This window comes from Danio rerio, chromosome 4 (genome assembly GCF_049306965.1).
Source record: "Danio rerio strain Tuebingen ecotype United States chromosome 4, GRCz12tu, whole genome shotgun sequence".
Classification (NCBI taxonomy): Eukaryota; Metazoa; Chordata; class Actinopteri; order Cypriniformes; family Danionidae; genus Danio; species Danio rerio.
In genome coordinates this window covers 11,118,540-11,139,717 of record NC_133179.1, presented here as the reverse complement: position 1 = coordinate 11,139,717, position 21,178 = coordinate 11,118,540, and the positions used below count along the sequence as shown (strand labels likewise).

General features: G+C 37.0%; 1 protein-coding gene across 3 annotated transcripts in view; it reads right to left on the bottom strand.

The window, feature by feature from the left end:
* Positions 1-11,756: 11,756 nt before the first annotated feature.
* Positions 11,757-21,178, bottom strand: part of kcnd2 (potassium voltage-gated channel, Shal-related subfamily, member 2) — a 195,231-nt gene continuing 185,809 nt past the window's right edge. For 2 of the 3 annotated variants that reach the window (XM_005164662.6, XM_009300174.5), the window contains 2 exons: positions 19,145-19,386; positions 11,757-14,439 (listed from right to left, as the gene is read on the bottom strand). In XM_005164662.6, the coding sequence (XP_005164719.1) occupies positions 14,259-14,439; positions 19,145-19,386 (423 nt within the window). In that variant the 3' untranslated portion in view covers positions 11,757-14,258. The remainder of the gene's footprint in view (positions 14,440-19,144; positions 19,387-21,178) is intronic. The other variant, NM_001082867.2, reaches the window with a different exon arrangement.

Sequence of the window (21,178 nt, the reverse complement as noted above, 5' to 3'; positions counted from 1 at the left end):
AAACTGTATTTGAATATCTATTTATGGATCGCGTTTCAATATCTGAATATGAATTATGGATGCTCTTGAACTCCCACAAAAAAATAAATAAATAAACGTGACTAAAAAAGTGACTAAACAAAACTTGGTGATAAAAAGTAGTACTGGTAGTGTTAAAAGCAATCAGTAAATCTACATTTAAACAATTAATCAAATGTTACTATTAAATATATTTACATTTATAAGCATATTCATTTATTTTATTTTAAATTAGTCTTAACGGTTCAGGACACCCTGGAGAACTTTTTTTTTTTGTATATTAACAGATGTGTGTGTGTTGAGCATCAGTTAAGACAATGTTAGCACCTGTCAGCTTTAATTGTGGGGAAAACTGGATAATTTTGAGCTTTTGTCAGCTAATTTCAGCTTCCGGGTTTAAAATGATTTTTGGGGCGGGATCAAAATCGGCGACGTAGTGCAGTACTGCAAGTGCAATGATGACGCGTCGGTTTCTCATTATTATTCATTGCGGAGTTTTCTTATCTTATGAGAAGAGCCGGCTGCTTAATTATTCATGACTGCGCGTGCTTTCCGAAGGCAAGACAGACCTGCCAGTTTCAAGCAAGCTGTGAGACACGGAGTCACGGACCCACGGCACGCAGTAGCCGTTCATGAAGGCTCGTATGTGTTTGTTTCCATGATCCACGGGGTTTGTTGCATGTTTTTTCCCCGCGATCTTGTCAGGGCAGATCATACAGCAAAGCTTTTTTGTCGGGAGAGCAGTGCGAGAATTGAAGAATGGTGGACGTTGACTTTTATTAGGAGTTCGTTCACATTCAGACACATCCGCCAGATTACCAGCAGGGCTAATGGTTAAAATAGGCAGGTCAGGAGACCTGCTGCCCTGAGTCTGCATTCAGATCTATAATAGACCCGGGGATCGAGGGAGAATCCTCATTTATAGTGTTTACATGAACACACTTATCTTTATAATGATATAAATTATGGTTATGTGTATATGAAATTACGACTAACAAATGTAGCAGGGCATTAAATTACTGTTTATTTCTTTGCATTTTAACTTTGTGAACTATAAACTCATCACTATAAACTATAGTCTCCTCACGGTTTGTATCTCATTTTGTGAGCTAGCTGTCAACAACAGTTCGCTCACATTCTCCCCTGCTGGCCACGCCCACTCCCATTAATCATGCATCTTTTGAAAAAACTCTGAAGTAGACTTTAACCGAAAGTGGGGGTGTCATGGCCCTTTAATAGTGTTAGACATTTTCTTAATATGAACATCAAACCTAAGCTTAGAGTCTACAATGGCATCTAGATATATAAATTTAGTCACTTCTTTGTTTTCCTGTCAGTTGGTCAGTTTTGACTTTAAATACATCCAAAGCATTTGGCAAAAAACACACCTAAACTGTTTTGTTGTAAATTAGAGTTAAACAGATGTCCTGCAGCAAGTAAGAAATAAAGTCAACATCCGAATAATTAGACCCTTCTTAACATATCATGCTGCACAACTTTTAATCTGAACTCTTGTCATTTCAAGGCTGGACTACTGCAATGCTCTTCTAACCGGTCTCCCATCCTGCACTCTCAAGCCTCTACAGATGATCCAGAATGCTGCAGCTCGTTTGGTCTTTAATAAGCCAAAGTGAGCCTATGTAACACTTCTCTTTATCTCTCTGCATTGGTTACTAGATGAAGCTCGAATCAAGTTCAAATCACTGATGATTGCTTACCTCCACCTGCTGCTGAAGGTCTACACCCTCCAGGAGCCTCCGGTTGGAGTGTGAGCACTGCCTTGTGGTGCCATCGCAGAGAAAGACACTGTCCAAAACCTTTACAATCAATGTTCCACGCTGGTGGAATGATTTTCCCATTCCCACTCAGATACACTGGGATCCTTCAAACAACAACTAAAAACTCGTCTTATCCAAGAACACCTGAACCATGGTAAAAAAAAATACCAAACCCACATATCGAAGCACTTTCTCCCTCTCTCCTAGCACTAAATTACCTGAGCACAAACATGTTACTCTGAATAAATAGCACTTCTCATATGTATTGCCTCTTCTTGTTGAATTGCTGAATACCTCCTCAATTGTAAGTCGCTTTGGACAAAAGTGTCTGCTATATGACTAAATGTAAATGTACAGTCCAGTCGCTTAGTTAACATTTCTGCAGCCTTCTGTAAAGTGTCTGCTGTTACACAAATAATTGTATCATCTGCATACATTTGACAACCAACCTTTTTGCATCTTTCAGGTAAATACTTTATATAGCAACAGATAAGCAATGGACCCAGTATGGAGCCTTGTGGTAAACCGTGGTTAAGACAGATTGGCTTAACCAACCGTCTGCTAGCCTCCACAGTTTACCAAACTCAGATAAGCTGCAGCATAGAGCCTACTAGATATAATAACATAGAGACGATGTCCTTTAAATATAAAAAAAAATCCCAACCCATTTAAAGGTAACAATCTAATTGATGTTCATCAAATAAAAGATAAAGCTAATCAAAAGATAAAACTCGGATAGTTGAACATTAGTCACTCCCCTCTAAAACTAGTTTTGCGAATGATTTGATAGCCAATCTAAAGCTAGATGTATTTAGTCTAACAGAAACCTGTCTAAAACCAGACTATTACTTGGCCCTAAACGAGACTTCACCAGAAGGATATCATTAAAAACACGGACCTCGGTTGAGGCGTTAGCATAATATATAGTAATATTGTTAGTGTCACTCAGTGATCTGACTTCAAATATAATTCATTTAAAGTAGTAGTGTATATTTCAGTGTTTAATTTAAACAATAAATTTCAATCTAAATTCATATCAGCAACTGTATATAGGCCTTCAGGGCACCGTACAGAATTAGCTGATTTCTTATCCGAAATAGTTCTGGCCACAGATAAAGTTTTATTTGTTGCCGATTTTAATATTCATAATGAAAAGGATACTTATATATACTAGTCTCTGTTGGAGCATGTCTCAGGGCCTACTCATCACCATAATCATACCTTAGACTTAATATTATCAGTTAAGTTGTTTCAATTGATTTATGAGTACGTCATGATTGACAGTATCGAAAGCCTTTTTACTAAAAAAAAGTCTTAAAACACACATTTCCTTGATCCAAACTGCTATTTATCATATCTATAAAATTATATGTAGCAATTTCTGTTGAATATTTTGTCCAAAATCCAAATTGTTTAGGGTTTAGTAAATATTTTTCCCCAAATACTTCATTAATTGTTCAGTATTATAATAAATATTGAATTAATAATACATTTTGAAAAAAAGAAATAGTAATATACACATATACCCCATTTTTCTATTAAGAAATGTGAATTATTTAATAACTATATCAGCCGAAATGTGTATTTAGAATGTAAAAAAATTCTATTCTGATTTCATGTTTCATAACTCTTTAAAATAGCCTTGCATTCTGTTGAGCTACACTCAGAAATTGTAACATTTTAAAAGTCTCAAATCTTTTGTGAGTGGCCAAACGTTTGTCATAACACTTTTTTTAATGTGTATCTGACACAATTCACCAATGTCATCAATAACTCTGCATTTCAAGAGACTGGTTTCTTACTGCCTACTTACTTCCGTTTACTTGCAGCTGATTTTCTGTTTGGGAGTAGTCTGAGCATTCCAGAGGTGTCACGCTTAAGTGCTACTGGGTGGAAACACGGCTGGAATTTTTGGCCCCACTCTGGACTTGATGGGAGACATCCTTGACTGAAGGGAAGTGCACAGATTTAGGCCCCGGCCTGCTTCATGAATTTTAACAGATGTATAGCAATGAATAAAACATCTCAATGGAGACAGAGTGCACTGAGAGAGGGAGGAAATAGACACATGGAGGCTATGTTTGAATACTATACTGCACTGTATTCTTCTGATTAAAACAAAAAATGAATATTTCACACAGGAGAAAAGTAGGAAATGAGACATTTAAATAATTGTACAGCGGCAAGTAAACTAACTAAAACATGAGTACATTAATGCTTAAATTGACAAAATGCCCTAAAATTGAAGTGAAACATGTTATGATTTCGAGCTAGGACATAAACATGAAATAAATATAGTTAAATAAATAAATACACATCAATAAATAAAATAAAATATATAAATAAAAATAAATAAATAGATAATAAATAAAATAAATAAATAAAATAAACAAATAGATAAATAAATAAATAAATAAATAAATAATTACAAATAAATAAATTAAATTAAATTAAAAAATAAATAAATTAAACTAAATAAACAAACAAATAAATAAATTAAATAAAAAAATTTATTAATTAATTAATTAAATAAACAAATAAAAAAAATTAATAAACAAATAAATAAGTAGGAGTCTGGTTCACATTGCCGGCAATAAGTCAGATTTGTTTCCAGTGCATGTTGGACTCCAATAGGGCTGTCTCTTGTCATCAATTCTATTTATAATTTTTATGGACAGAATTTCAAGGCGCAGCCTTGGGCTGGAAGGGGTCCGGTTTGGGGACCACAGGATTTCATCTCTGTTATTCACAGATGATGTTGTTCTGTTAACTTCATTGAACATGGACCTTCAGCATGCACTGGGGCGGTTTGCTGCCAAGTGTGACGTGGCTGGGATAAGAATCAGCACCTCCAAGTCCGAGGCCATGGTGCTCCACCGGAAAAAGGTGGTTTGCCATCTCCAGGTTGGAGGAAAGTCCTTACCCCAGGTGGAGGGGTTTAAGTATCTCGGGGTTTTGTTCACGAGTGAGGGAAGGATGGAACGTGAGATTGACAGGCGGATTGGTGCAGCGGCAGCAGTAGTGCGGTCGATGTACCGGTCCATTGTGGTGAAGAAGGAGCTGAGCCGAAAGGCAAAGCTCTCGATTTACCGGTCAATCTACGTTCCTACTCTCACCTATGGTCATGAGCTTTGGGTCATGACCGAAAGGACAAGATCTCGGATACAAGCGGCCGAATTGAGTTTCCTTCGAAGGGTGGCAGGGCGCACTCTTATGGATAGGGTGAGGAGCTCTGACAAACTGGAGGGACTATGTCTCTCGGCTGGCCTGGGAATGCCTGGGGATCCCCCCGGAGGAGCTGGAGGAAGTGTATGGGGAGAGGGAAGTCTGGGGTTCTCTCCTAACCGTACTATCACACCGAAAGCGGCTAGAGCGTCCAAGGTCGCTCTGGCCGCCCTGCCGACAACGCTGTCTGCCTTCAGCTCCGGCGGCGAGAGCGTCAAAACTCGCTACATTGATCTTAAAGGAGCCGTTGCAGCATATCAGTTACATTCCTGCATAAGACATGTTTTTAGCGTGAAAATGTTGCGCACTTCTTATTAAATTCATATAACAATGGAAGATCAAGTTGGATGTGGTGAGGCTTTGCTCTATTTATCTAATATGTGTACATATTTCTGAAATATCCTGAAGCAGCAGTACTGTTTTGTACTGTCACATCGCGTGAGATTCCCGCTATTTAAAGATAAATTTATATAACATTAATGAACATCAGTAACTCGCCAGTAACTTATTTAATGTATGTTCCTGTAAGAAAACATCGTAAATAATTGGAAATCCGGCGACTGCAATAATCGAACCCTTGGGAACAACTGTGGTCGGAACCAAAGTTCACAGGTCCGAACCGCGTCATAGCTCATTACCATAAAGTTAAATTCATTTCAACTCTCCTCGACGCTCACGCCGGCGAAGACGTGCCACGCTGCTCCTCGCTGCTTATCGCCGCCGGCTGTCATTGAAAGTGAATGACTTCCGGCTACTTTGACGCTCTCGCCCCTTTCGGTGATAACGTACGGTAAGACTGCTGCCCCTGCGACCCAGCTCCGGAAAAGTGGCAGAAAATGAATGAATGAAAGAATAAACGTGGTACGTTCAAATTGTATTCACACTACTCACATTACTACTATAAAGAATAACCGTGAAGCAAAATTAAATTTATATATAGTATCTACTCATGTAGTATGTGATTTCAGCCTCAGCTTAGCATTAGCAAGTTAGCATTAACCACTGAATGATCCGAAATGCTTCAAGTTAGGACATTTTGGATGTATGATATTGTCAAATACAGTAGTAAGTCATCAGGGTTTTTTATACGCGCTGAGTTTACAACAAAAATAGTAGCAGTGCTAGTATGCTAATCCAGTGCTAGCATGCTAATCTAAACCATAGTTTGTGGAGAGCCAGAAACGCTCCTGTCAGCGTTCTTTCTCAGAGCAGGATCTGATTTATGTAACAGAGAGGAGCACACAGAATCGCCGTCATACAAGCTTACAAAAGACATACTGTTTCCTCTCTTTTTGCAAACACTCCCCACTCTCTATTCATTTTTTGTGTGTGTGAAAGACACAGACAGGGACCAAAACTATGTTGTGGAGGAAGTAGTAATGGTTCTCTTTATTTGAATGTGATTTAACAACCTAATGAAAGGAACAACAAGTAAAAGAGCGCTTACTGTAAATCTTTTAACACTACATGCATATAGCATTTGTTTATTCATTTTCTTTTCGGCTTATTCCCTTTTATTAATCAGTGGTCGCCACAGCGGAATGCGCTGCACATTTTAGCATTAGCATTTAACAAATTTAGTATTAGCATTTAACAAACATACTTAATAACACACTCAATAAGTCCTAAAATATTCTAACAATCTAATGTAATGCAGCCAAATTGGTAGTCATAAACATCAAACATGAAAGAAGACCAAAAGTTTGCACAAATTCCCCAGCAACCCTGTGAAATACTCCAGGGATTTTATTGCTTTCATATCATAACTCACATAGCAAATAGAAATAGAATACCCTCAGTAGAATAAATGAATGCTTATGTTTTGATATCCCCACCATGAAAAACTGCTTTTAAAATATCTTATAAACACTGTTGTCTTATTTTGACAGTTAATTGGTTTGCAAGCTACTGCTAACACAGGATATTTCAATAAACGTGTGCCTTAATGTTGCTGCATCCACACTAAACAGGAGAAAAACAGTATGTAAGCCAAATGTGTGTAAATTCTTACTATTACCTGGATGACTGCTTCCAGCGAGGATGAAGTATGCATTGAAAGGACACTTTACCATCTCATGAAGCCATAGGAGAGGATTTATGAATGGCACTAAATGCACATAACAAAATATTACATGGCAATGACAACAAGTTAGTTTCAAACCAAAATGTACCTACCTTGTCCAAATTTGGTTCTGGAGGGCCAACATTCCCATGGATTTCAGCTCCAACTCACTTACAAAGACATTTTGGTAACACTTTACAATAACAGCACATGAATAATGATGTAAATGAACATTGCTTTATTATGAACTAATGATGAGTTGCGCGAATCATGAGCTAACTTTGACTATGACATGAGTCACATGAGTGTGAAAAACGGCTACCTTAATTACTTGTTAATGCATGATTGTTTGTTAATTAATGTTTTAAATACCACATTAGTGTATGTTCAATTTAACCATCATGATATGTTAATGTATAATTATTCAATTACTTTACTTGGAGGGGCACTTTTTTGGGATTTGGGTTCGGGAGGTTGTTCAATCCACAATGTTTGTTATGTTAACTAAATTGATTTGTGTTGGAACTTTGTTTACAATATAGAACATGTTGGATCAATACATATGTTGAGTCTGGAGCAAAATTCCAATCAGCCAATCAGATTTAAGCTATGCATTTACAGTTTGAGTTAAGTTTAGGGTTACATTTCATGTTATTTGCTTTGACTTCATTGTTATTCAACTAGTAATCCTCCCTGATTTTGGGAATAACGTACAGTTATAGGTGGGATTAGGTACGGATTACAATTTCAAACAGGAATGATGCTCCGGAATCAACATAGATGTTAATCCAGGATCACAACCCACCATTGTGGTTACGACTCTGAAGACAGCAAGGCTTTATAGCTGCTATACATCCATCCTCATCCATATGCTGGTGAGTGCTCACATACCCCAGTAAATCACTGTCCAAATGTATCACTTTTCAGCCAAAGACTCCAATTGAGTTCGGTCGACTTTGTGTCACTGGCCGTTTAGCGTGGGTGCAGATGTACACAGCATTTCACACAGATGGATCGTATAGGCAGTCTCCATCCCTCTTTCCTTTCGCAGAGTACAGTAAAACGAGCCAGCGGGGAAATAAAACCATTAGCCTTTCACCTCTCCGCAAAAATAGCGAGGTCGCAAACAGACAGCTGCAGCTTGTATGAAGTCCAACTTCAATATCCCCCAGTGTGTTCCGAGGTCCCCCCCTCCTTCTGCGTCTCTCAGATACGGTCTCTTCCTACAACCGACTTCAAACGTCTCAATTACCCTCGGCGTGATGGGAAATATGCTAATGCGGAGCACTATCGCTCGCCTGTTGGGAGCTCAACACAACCCTTGCGGTCGGCTTGTTCTGAGGGAGCGCGGAAAATAGGTGCAATCCCTTGCCTTCCAGCCCTTGTCATCCCTTGATTCCTGTATATAAAAGAAGAGCTGAGCGGTCATCGCATTTAGATAGCTAATGTGTAACGTAATCATGCTAAGTGCCTATAGACCGCTTCGGTTGCCCGCATTATAGAGGGTCCTTTAAATGTGCCGCCTGAGAAATGTGTGAAATTGGTAAAATGGGACATCTGAGGGAAATGAGTACAGTTGGGAATAGTAGAGAGGTTCAGACTTCACAATATCCGCCCGTTTTGGCACAATCCATTCGCAGTAGGCTGTCGTGGTGATTTGTAAATGATTTTAGGCACCGGGATAGAATAATTGATACTTTCATATTGCATAACATGTCCAGCTTTATGACGTTTTCACAAAATAAAAATAAAAAACAAGCATGTTTTGATATAAAAAGGTACAAAAAGTACAAATAGCTTTGTTTAACATTTCAACAACTTATTTATCAGGGGTAACCACAGCGGAATGAACCACCAACTATTCTAGCATATGTTTTACGTAGCAGATGCCCTTCCAGCTGCAACCCAGTACAGGGAAACATCAATACACTCTCTCATTCACACACGCACTCAAACACTATGGCCAATTTAGTTCATTCAATTCACATATAGCGCATGTCTTTGGACTGTGGAAGAAACCCACGCCAACACGGGGAGGCGTTCCACGCAGAAATGCCAACTGGCCCAGCCAGGGCTTGAAATAATAAGTAAAAATGAAAATAATATGTAAATATGAAAAGTGATGATTGGTTGGTAAGCACCATTGATTTTGACATGTTCCTTGTCCACAACATTCTTTTATGACGTCAATATTTTATAAAGAAAAGCATGAATCTGCCAAGTTAGTCAAGTTTTAGCAGAATGCTAACATATTAATGCTAACGTATACAAGCTAAATGTATTTCATGGGGTCTTTAAAATGATGTAATGTGCACTGTAGGAGCTTGCTGAAGTTTCAACTCAGGCTCATTCTGAAAATGTACCACTATATACATTTATAAAGAGCACCAAATATGTCCCAGGAGCTATGTGTCTTTGCAGTTTTTGTTTTCGCGATTTCACCAGAAGCTGCTGTGTATGCTTTTTGAGATCTCAAATGTTTCTCATGAGTGCCATTTGCGCCTGCTGTTTTCACATAAATCCACCAGAGGCCACTGTCAACTGACTGACTGAATCACTGACTGACTGACTGACTGACTAATCAACTCAGCCACCTTTCTCCTTCCGTAAACCCGACCAATAGTGTTTTCAAAAGCACAAACTGACCCGCCCACCCACTTCCCACGCCATAATCAACTCCTCTCTGCGTCTCAAGTCCGCCAATGTACATGATGAGCTTCAGGACAAACCGATAAAAGTGGAAAAGCATGGAGGTAAGCAGTCAGCTGGTAAGCGCGAAAAGAAGTGCCATCATACCACCCCATAGCTTTCGTTTTAGCCCTAAATGAAGCCATGTACTTCTGGGTACATAATTCGCTATCTCCAGAAATGTATATAGGGCTACGTTTTCAGAATATGTCTGTGTTGTGAAGTTTTTTTTTTTTATGAGTTAAATTAAGCCATAGATTAAGGCAATTGTGAATTTACAATTCACACCACAGGTCATAATTGCAAATTAAAGAGGTAGAGGAAGTGGGTCAAAAAAAAGCTTTTTTAAATTGTCCCAAAACGAGAATGGATGATGTTTGATAGTTTTAGACAAGTTGTATAAACTTTTTTGATCCACTTCAAATGTTGACTAGAAATATAACTTAATACGTCGCATAACTGGAGCTTTATATCAAGTCGAGATGTTATATTTCACAATCCGTGAACGTATCGGTGATGTATGAAATACTGTTTCCGAGTCCAAGCCGCTGCTCACTTGAATTGAGAAAATATTAGCTTATGACCACTTTTTAGTCCTATCACGCATTAAATTGAATTTTATATAAAATCATGGTGTACACAACAGTATCTAGACTTGCTGCATCAACAACACCAATATTGGAACAATTTATAAAAAATGTATCACTTTCTGGCCAAGGGGATATTTATATATATATATATATATATATATATATATATATATATATATATATATATATATATATATATATATATATATATATATATAATGCAATCGTGATTTTCGCAAGTATTACATCCCTTTGTAAATGTTTATTATTACCATTTGTTGAGTCTCCCCATACAGTTTGGTAGAGCGCTTGGACTTGGAAGCCGCTTTGCACAACGTCACGCTTAACAGTCGAATAAAGCCACGAAATTACATTAGCAACAAAATTGCAGTAATATTGGGTTGAATATTCACAATTTTTTTTTTCCCGCAAGATCAATACAATGATCACAACACCATTGCCTTTTTTTTTTTTATCTGTATTTTAATAGGACAATGAATTAATTCTATTTATTCATAGACACTGCACCGGACTAAACAACTGGTTTGTAGTTCTTTTTTTCATTGTTTTTCAATAATTCATATATTTTAATGTCCATAACACAAGCTGTAACAAATTCCAAAGGACCATCCTCACCTGGTAGTCATTTAAATGTACATTATATCACAAACAGGAAGTCTCTTTTAAAAGTCCCCTGTAAATCCTGAAAAAAAAAGAAAAGAAAAAAAAACACACGTTCTCTGTGAGTCTGTGAGCGCATGCACTCTGTCAATCCTGTCTTCCAAACAGGAATAAAAGGAAATAAAATCTCCAAACCTAAACAGATGGTCCAGCCTTTGTAGTCGTCGGTCCAGAAAGTAAACTGCGAAACATCAAATCTTCAGTCCGTGGAAATTAGGAGAAATGAAGAAAATGTAATCAACTTCACAACACCGAAGAACAAATTTACAGCACATGTGCACTAGCAACACTCTCTCCTCTTAGTTTTCTCTTTTCTTTCTCTTTTTTTTCTTCGTATTTTACAACTGAAATACATTTATAATATATAATCAACACCATTTGAGTTTTAAAAATATGCATTTGTGAGATTCTATTCCCCTGGTACCCCTTTAATACAAAGCATATCTTTACAAAAAAGAATGTTGTTGCATAAGTCACATGGTAAAGCAAGAATGGGTGCAGGCATTGAGCAGGAGGGCAGTGCTGTGTGTGTGTGTGTGTGTGTGTGTGTGTGTTGGGCAAGGCGCATTAAGAGCTCCTCGCCACAACAAATTGCACCGACATCGGTATAAAAATATCAACATTATAGACTAATTTCTTGCTAATTTCAGACATGGCAGACATTATTCATCTAAGAAGAGATCATTCATCTTTTAGGCGCACAGCTTAATCAATAATCAATATCTCATTAATACTAGATTCTAAATGAATCTCACAGACATATTTCTGCCCAAAATCAAATATGGAAAAAAAATTATATTTTGCTAACATTAAATCAAGCCTGGACAGAATTGTGCATTATTTTCATGATGATTAACCCCTTTTGATTTTAAAAAGAAAAACCTATTATAATACTCAGAAATTGTGGAAAATTGTGTGCTTAATTGTCGCTGCAATGTTGTTATTTTAAAACTATTTAATGCAAACTAATACCCAATGAATTCTAATGATTTTATAGTGAAATAAACTTAAACATGTTATACACTTCCTGACAAAAGTCAAATAAAGTATTAATAAAGTCATCTGGAATGGCAAAGAAAGCGTTCTTGCTGGATTCAAGATTCTTTAAATTCATTTTTTAATGCTTCCTCCTGCATCTTACCCCTGATATGCTCAATAATGTTCATCACTGGTGATTGGGCTGGCCAATCCTGGAGCATCTTGACCTTCTTTGCTTTCAGGAACTTTGATGTGGAGGCTGAAGTATGAGGAGTGCTATCCTGATGAAGAATTTGCCCTCTCCTGTGGTTTGCAATGTAATTGGGCAGCACAGATTTCTTGATACCTCAGGGTGTTGATGTTGCCATCCATTCTTCTTCACCAAACTTGACTTCATGCGGGTTCCAGTACGTCTTTTGCAGTATTTGTGACGATTAGGATGCAGTTCAACAGATGATTCAAGGGAAAATTCTAGCCTCTGCCACTTTTCCAAATAAACAACCAGAAGTCAAGGTATTACTTGTTGCTCTTACAACAGGGATCAAGGACAAGACTTTTGTCAGGTAGTGTATTGACAAGTGAAAATACGGCTGATTTGGTAGATTTTTTTTAATTATTACCATAATGCAAACGATTAATTTTCATTACTGCAATGAAATAATTTGAATAATCTTTACTATACAGCTATTGTACTTCTTCATGTATTGCAGTAACACAAATCTGGTAAAGTGTAGTGCTGAAAATCTGTGGAAAGTGTGCTCAATTGTCACTAACATGTTATAAGAATATTTTAAAAACAATTTCATGCACAGTATTAATTACTGTAATGCAAAAATACAATTTCCATTACTGCATTGATATATTTCTTCACAAATATTTAACAATCATAAAGCACTACACATATGTTGTACTGCTTTTATAAATACTGTATTACAGTGATGAATATCAGGTGCAATTTGGTAAATTAAAATGTGTGGAAGGTGTGCTTTATTGCCATTTAATGCAAAACATAATTTCTTTTCTATTGATTTTGGAGTGAAAATACCTGAACATGATTTTGTGAGATTCATGCTTTAAATTTGGGAGACCACAATACTAATAGAACAGTGCTAAGAATCGAACTTTAAGATTCTCAGTGTCATTGCACACAACTAGATGCCATAATGGCAACACTTGGTGAGGATGTCTGTTGAAAACAAAGTACATCACTTTAAAGGGAGGCCGACGAGTGGAAGAAAAGAAATGAGTCATAACTTTCAAAATAAATATAGCTCTGGTCCATACTGGCCTGTTTCACCATGTCCACGACAACATGCACAAGAATTTGAACAAAGATAATAAATAAGCACATTATTTTTTTCTTTTTCACAGTTAACTCGCTAACTTTGGAGTATAAAACGGAATGGCTAGTATTTGAGCTCAAGTCCACAAGCCTCCAGAAATATGCTGAAACATTTAGGAAAAGAAAGTTTGTTCAGCTTTTCTTTGTACTCATCCACAAATAAAGAAGAATAACGAACATCCCATCAGGCCAGGCAAGGAGTGAACACAACATGGGTGGGACAGAGAGAGAAGATGAACAGGCCAAACTCTCGGAAAGCAACAAAACAGCTTTTTTTTTTACCCACACACTCGCTGAGTTTCGAAAGATCGATATCGTATATATAACTAGGCAAATTATTAACAATTAAAACACGCATTCTGACAGAAAGAGCCAATCCTTATTGCTCATGCCGAAAAGACAAAGACTTACGTGAAAAAAAAAAACATGCAAGAGATCATTTTTAATTGTATACACTCATACACGCACGCGCGCATTCAAACACACACCTTAGTAGAGCCCAGCTTTACTTTGTAGTATCAAAAGTGTGTGTGGAGCTGTCTAAAAGCTTGTAAAATCCCGCCCCTGCTGGTACACTCCTTAAATATATCACGCGATCCCATCAAAATCGAAGACGACAAATTCAGCGACACACAATACTGAAAAAATGAAACAACCACAATGGGCATTGTTTTTCTCTATGGGTTAAGCCTATTGAACCCCGGTGGGAGTCACATGACCTGGAGGTGGAGCTGACGGAGAGCTCTGGATGGGAGCTGATTCAAAAAACAAACAAACAAATAAAAAAAAAACAGGTCCAGCTGAGGCCCATCCTGCTGCAATGCCTCCTCCACTACACTAGGGGGCGATCCGTCGATCCAGTGTTTACTCATATACTCAAACGGCTAATGGACGGTCTATAACGCCGACACCCTGACAATGTTGCTCTGCAAGAAGTCGTGCGAGCTGGCCAAGTCTACACCCTCGGGTGTAGTAACCGGTGGAGTCGGCATGCTGATGACCGCCGCAGTGATGTAGGACGGCTCTTCTGAATTCAGCGGTACCGTCTCCTCAAACTTGGCATTGAGACTGGAGCGGCTGCAATGGAGGAGACAGAAAAAGAGTCAGAGAGAGAGAGAGAGAGAGAATGAAAAGAGAAGACTCTGGCTGTGTCCCAAACTGCCAACTACTCAGTGGGTACTGCATTTTAATTAAAATGTACTACTCGACAACTACTGACTACCCTCGTGAGTTGCGTCGCTTCTCTCTCTCATTCATGAAATCTCTCAGGGGGCATCATGGGATAGCGAAGTTTGCATGCAAAGCGCACTTCAGAATCTCAAAGGAAGTAGAAGGTCATTTGGGAACTTCTCCCATACTGATTTTCGAATACTATGAATTCGGACATACTGCTTGCATACTGATTTTAGCGTACTGTATAGTATGTAAGTATGAGGTTTTGGACACAGCCTTTGACTTTATTAAAATATCTAAAACCAAATCTTACATTATACACAAAACAGTTAAATTGCAATATATACATACAAATAATAAACAGTCCTACTTGAAAATTCAACTTTATTTTCCCATCCTCACAAAATGATGATAAAGCACTATTTACACACCATGTGAACTCAAACTAATAAATAATAAGTCATTTGAAAGAATCTATGAGAGAGATTTTTTTCCAAACATTTTAGTAGGCTTTATGCACACCAAGTGTTTATCAGTCACTGATAAACTCGTTGTATGTTTAATGTGACTATTGTCAATTTTGTTCCTTTTACAGTAACCTTTTCTTAGAAAGTATTACCTTCATTCTGAGTTCATAACACTCCAAAAGGCAGCGATAATAGTTAAACATGGCAGTTTGTTCAAGTTTTAGGTTGCTGATAGAATCATTTGCTCCTTTGTTTTGTCTGGCTCCTCCTTTGTTTTTTAATGTGACTATTTTCAATTTCGTAAGGTTCCTTTTAAAGTAATTTAATTGAAATGTAATCAGTTAAATAGACTCAAGCATTCACTTAGTTGTTCAAGCATAAAATGTTGAAAAACTGTTTAAACACAAGCGTCATCAGGAGCTGCAGACGAGCACATTTTGCAAATTTTGAGAAACTCATTTGAAGATACTGTAGTAAAATAAATTTCCATTTTTTTTAAATAAATGGTGGGAAACAATGGAGTTTAATATAGTGCTTCTTGTCAGAGACACTTTATATTGTATATTAATCAGGCAGGAAAGATCATCGAGTATGTTTACATGGACTCCAACTATTTTATTATGTTTAAGACTACTCTGATTTAGAGTCTACCATGTAAACATTGATTTCTAATTATTTTATAATAGAATCTATTCTAATTATCTGACTAAAGTCGTAACTGATCTGAACAGAAATTGAATTAAGACATGTGGAGTATTTAGTCGCATTTTTGAAGTGCAGTACAGATATGTAAACACCTCAATCAAACTATTACCTTCATATAGGATTTTAGATGCATTTTGCATCAGGATAGTCTACAAACTTTGACACTATTCTCTGCACCTACCAAATCAGTGAAGGACCACAGACACCTGCATCGCAAAATGCAGAGTTTTTTTTCCCTTATCAAATTCCATTAAAATGACACTCTTCCAGCAGTTCATACTCACATCCAACATTTCGTTTGTCACGACCGACATGCATGAAAGGTTCCCGAATGAATGTGAAAGTGCCAAACTGCGGTTAAAGTCTACAAATTAAAAGTGAAACACCCGAAATTACATGTAACTCCGGAGGAACCGTGGATATCGTGGTGATGCAATGACGTTAATCAAATTATGAGCTATAACATGTAAAACAGGATCATGAAAGGAACACTCAGAAAGCAACTCATGTAAACACCTAATTATATTATCGTCTTATTCAGATTAAGGCAAATAATTTGATTACAGTATCCATGTAAACATAGTCAAAGATTTTTACAAAAACCAGATCTTAAACACCGCTATTTTGTAATGGCATGACAGTTCATTGGAAGAGCCTGAGCTGGCTTACTAAAAATTAAAAGTCCATGTGCTTATATCACATTACAAATATTTAACCAATTGACAACACTATAATAGCAAGATCAATTATTCTGTATAAAGAAACTAAACCCAACCCCAACATCACAGCACCCCTTAATCTCAAAAATATTCATTGCATTTATCAATTTAACAATAACAATAATTCTTGATTTATTATTTCTGGCCAATAATAAATGTTTGAATTGACATTAATATATCTCCACAATCTACTATACATAGTACCCAGAATAAAAACTTGCTTTGTAAAGAAAACTCCAATTAGTGAAACAAGACAGTCAGTTAAGATATCAAAAAGTTGAGAAAGTCTCTTACAGTCTATAAAATAAGGAGGGGAGAAAATGTGATCCAGCTGATGGGCAGCTGTTGGAGTGAATCATGATAGCGTTCCCAGAGTATGCTGGCATGAGGGGGAGAGGAGTGTCACAACCGGAGCTTTACAGGATTCCAGCAGCATGAATCACTATGGGAGTTATTCCACATCCCCAGATCCATACACAATCTGCATGTTATACTGTAAACTTATTAGGAATGCTCAACTCTTCAGTTTACAGTGTGTATTATGTTCACTAGAACATGCTATGCATCAAATTCTACATGCACTCTAAATTCTATGCACTACATACCACATTAAAAGGAAAATTACCTCACTATTTACTCTCCCTAGTGGTTATGCTAGTTACGTGGGCACATTGTTTAAATAAAAAAAACAACAACTAGGAAAGTCAAAATGTGCCATGCACTAGCATTTTTCAAAATATCTGAATATAAGAAAACATAAAAAAGTCAAACAGCTTTGGAACGTTTTGGAAAGTAAAAAAGTGAGTAAATTTTGACCAAATTGTCTCTTTTTCCCTTTAAATATTGTATTTATAGTGCATAATAAATGTATAATACATGCAAATTCCAAATTATGCACATTGTAGTATACTACATTCTATATATTTTGCATAATATGCACACTGAATGCATATTGAGTACTAGATAGTGTGTACTATATGTCATATATGTGCAAATGACAGCATATGCTCTACACAATGAACACCATTTACTGCATTCTGTATTTTGCATGCCTGCTAAAACGTATGCATTAGCATCTCAAATACCATGCACTATTTATGCTATTATGCTTTTCATATATGAATCCTATGTAATTTGCATACAAGCATTCGTATAAAATATTATGTACTACATAATGCATTACCCATTACATACTAAATACTATGCAGACTAAACTGCAATCTACATACTATACAATATAAAGCGGTATGCATGAAACACAATCCCAAATGTTTACAATCTGTCACGATCACCAGCAATCCAGTCTGTGCTCCAGCCTGGACTACAAATCCGCCATTAAATAGACTACGAGATGGTCAGGGGTATAACAGTCAACACGGGAGCAAACAGATGTGTACGGGAAATCCAGAGACTTAGTTAAATAAACAGGCAGATGGTCAAAAGGCAGTCAGCAGACAGGAATAAACAAACAAAACAAGGTGAGGGTCAAAAACACGGCAAAACAAGGCAAGGAAAACATGTTGTAATGTTGACTATTCAGTTTTAACAAGACTCAGCACTGAAGTGCGTGTGTGTGTGCAAATAGACCTAGTAATCAGTTCATGAGTAGCTTTAGCTGTGTTTGTCTGCAATCATGGAGATCTAGGCCAGGTGTGTGAGTGGTGCATGACTGGAGCTTGTAGTCCATTTAATGGCGGATTTGTTGTTCTATGCAATATTGTGTGTTTACCAGCGATCTGCACAGGCTGGATTGTTGGTGATCGTGACACAATCCTTCATGAGTATCTTTTTTCTGTTGAACACAATAGAAGATATTTTGAAGAATGTTGGAAGCCGGTAACTGGGTACTATGGTAAAAGCATTGAAGTTACTGATTTCCAGCTTAGTCAGAATATCCTCTTTAGTTTTGAACAGAAAAAAGAAAATGAGGTTTGTGATAAGTCACCCGCTTCCAACGTTATCACTCGATTGCATGGGCACAATCAGCTAATAGATGTGGTCCAGTAGGGGCCTTCTGCACCTATTGGTAGACTCAGAAGGCTGTTATCACCCATGCACAAGGATAATCAGCTATACTAATAGGGAACACTCTAGATCTGTTTTTAGATTTCTATGACGGCTGGGTTTAGGTTTGGGGTAGGAGTAGACGTTAATAAAATGCAATTTATTAAATGGGAAATTTAATAAATAATATAAATAATTACTTTTAACTTCCGGCCGTAGTCGTATGTGATCAATAACCATGTGAATGAATGACAAATTCTGAGCCTATACTAGTTGGTGCAGAAGGCCCCTACTGGTCCATATCTACCAACTGATAACGCCCATTCAATCGAGTGATAACATTTGAATCGGCTGGACAAGTGAAGTGTAAGTAAATTTTGTTTTATTTGTGGGTGAGCTGTCCCTTTAATTCCAAATGAATAATTATATTTGTACCAAAATAAAGTTATTAATCCAATCTTTAAATTTAATTGGAAAACAAATATGCACTTGATCTTTAATATACGCAGTGGATTGTCAAGAACTTCAACTATGTAAAATATCCAAGCAATATAAACCCTGGAGAAAACCAAGCATCTTAATAAAGTCGCTATAATAAACACTTCTAAATAAGACCCAGCTCTGACTCATCTATTTTCAGACCACAGCCAAAATATCAGCATATTCCTTGTGTTTGTGTGTTTGTGTCAGTGTGCATGAGTGCTGTGAGAGCACCTGTTGCTCAGCGGTCTCTCTCTGATCTGGATGGTGCTGAGCTCCTGTATGCTGCCCCTGCGGCCGCCGGCCATGTTGGAATTGGGGACGTTGAAGCTCTTGCGCTTATTTCTGCGCGTGCAGCAGGAGGACAGGCCATGAGGAGAGGAGGACATCGATGAGGAACGGGACATAGATGGCTTCGCAAGAGAAACCTCCATGCAGCTCGTCTCATAGGTTTGCTCGTCCACAAACTCATGATTCTGAGAGAGAGAAAGGAATAGTTCAGGTTTTGTTAAGCGGTGATGGGAACTTATGGTAAATCTCAATTACATTTGTCTCTAAAACAGATATCACACAAGCCTGGAAATATAGGGCAGTATCTGTAAATTACACATATAAGTTCATATTTCGATTTCACATATAAAATATATGTCATATATATCACAATATGCCAATGAATGTTTATTTACATATATGTTATTTTCAATTATTGGACTTAAATATGTTCAAATATATTAGTTTTGATAGTATCTATCTATCCATCTATCTATCCATCTATCTATCTATCTATCTATCTATCTATCTATCTATCTATCTATCTATCTATCTATCTATCTATCTATCTATCTATCTATCTATCTATCTATCTATCTATCTATCTATCTATCTATCTATCTATCTATCTATCTATCTATCTATCTATCTATATATATATATATATAAGGGATGCTCCGGTCGATTGGCGGGAGATTGGTATCGGCCGGGCCGATAATCACATTTTATGACTCAATCGGTACTCGCTTATCTGGCCGATCACATGAACCATTCACAAGTGTTAGTTTATGGGTTTACAAGCAGGGGAAGTTGCATTCTAATCAAAAATGCACTCCTAACTTTTTCTTCATTCAGGCATGTTCTACCATCATTTGCAATGTTTCTAACTTGAATTGTCAGTCATTTTTCTTACCCTTTTTTTTCAATTTAATCTATTATTTTCAGTAAAGCTGTTTCTGACCATGACTTGTCTGCACAATGTTTATAACAGACATGTTTTTAGTGCTTATATGCAACATCCTTCATTTATTCGGTAACACTTTACAATAAGGTTCATTAGATAATGCATTTACTAACATGAACTAATCATGAACAACACTTGTACAGCACTTATTAATCATAATTGAACATTTACTAATGCATTATTAACATCCAAGTCCATGCTTGTTAACATTAGTTAGTGCACCGTGAGTTAACATGAACTACAAATGAACAACTGTATTTTCCTTAACTAAGGTTAAATAACATGAACAAATACAGTAGTAAATGTATGGTTCGTTGTTTGTTCATGTTAGTAAATGAATTAACTAACATTAACTAATGAACCTTATTGTAAAGTGTGACCATTTATTATTTTAGGAAAGGCTCCACTTAAGTATATAAGTATTGGAGTATTCCATTTAAGTATTGTACTTAGAGGGAAAATGTGCATTATGCAATGTTAAAGTTATATAAACCTTAAAGCATCAGAATCGGTACTTAGTATTGGCCAATCACCATGATGAGTGATCGGTACTCAGCATCGGCTCCAAAAAATCCTGATCGGAGCATCCCTAATATATATGTAAGCAGCCATCTTTGAAATGTGTTGCATATCACATTTTATGTATGTGAAAATCCAGATATGAACTTGTATGTCATATGTGTCCTTTGTATATATTTCCAAATATAATATTTCTATATGGAATCAGAGGGAGGTCTTGAAAGCTGTTTCTGTTTCTCAAGCAGTCCTACATCCACTGGAATTTTCCTTTGTACTGTCTTAAGTTTAGTGCCCTAGGAACGCAAGAGCAGGTCGCTGTCTGTTCTCTAGACTGTCATGAGTCTAGCTGGCAGGGGACAACAGTGGCTGTCAATTTCCTGCCAGTGTCTGACTAATGATTTCTCTTAAGAGAAAAACTGCACTTATTTGTAGCAAACCCAAAAGCACCGAGGTGCTTAAAATCTGGCACTGGTTAATGGTAAAGGCAAAAATGAAATTTCTGTTCTCTGGCACCC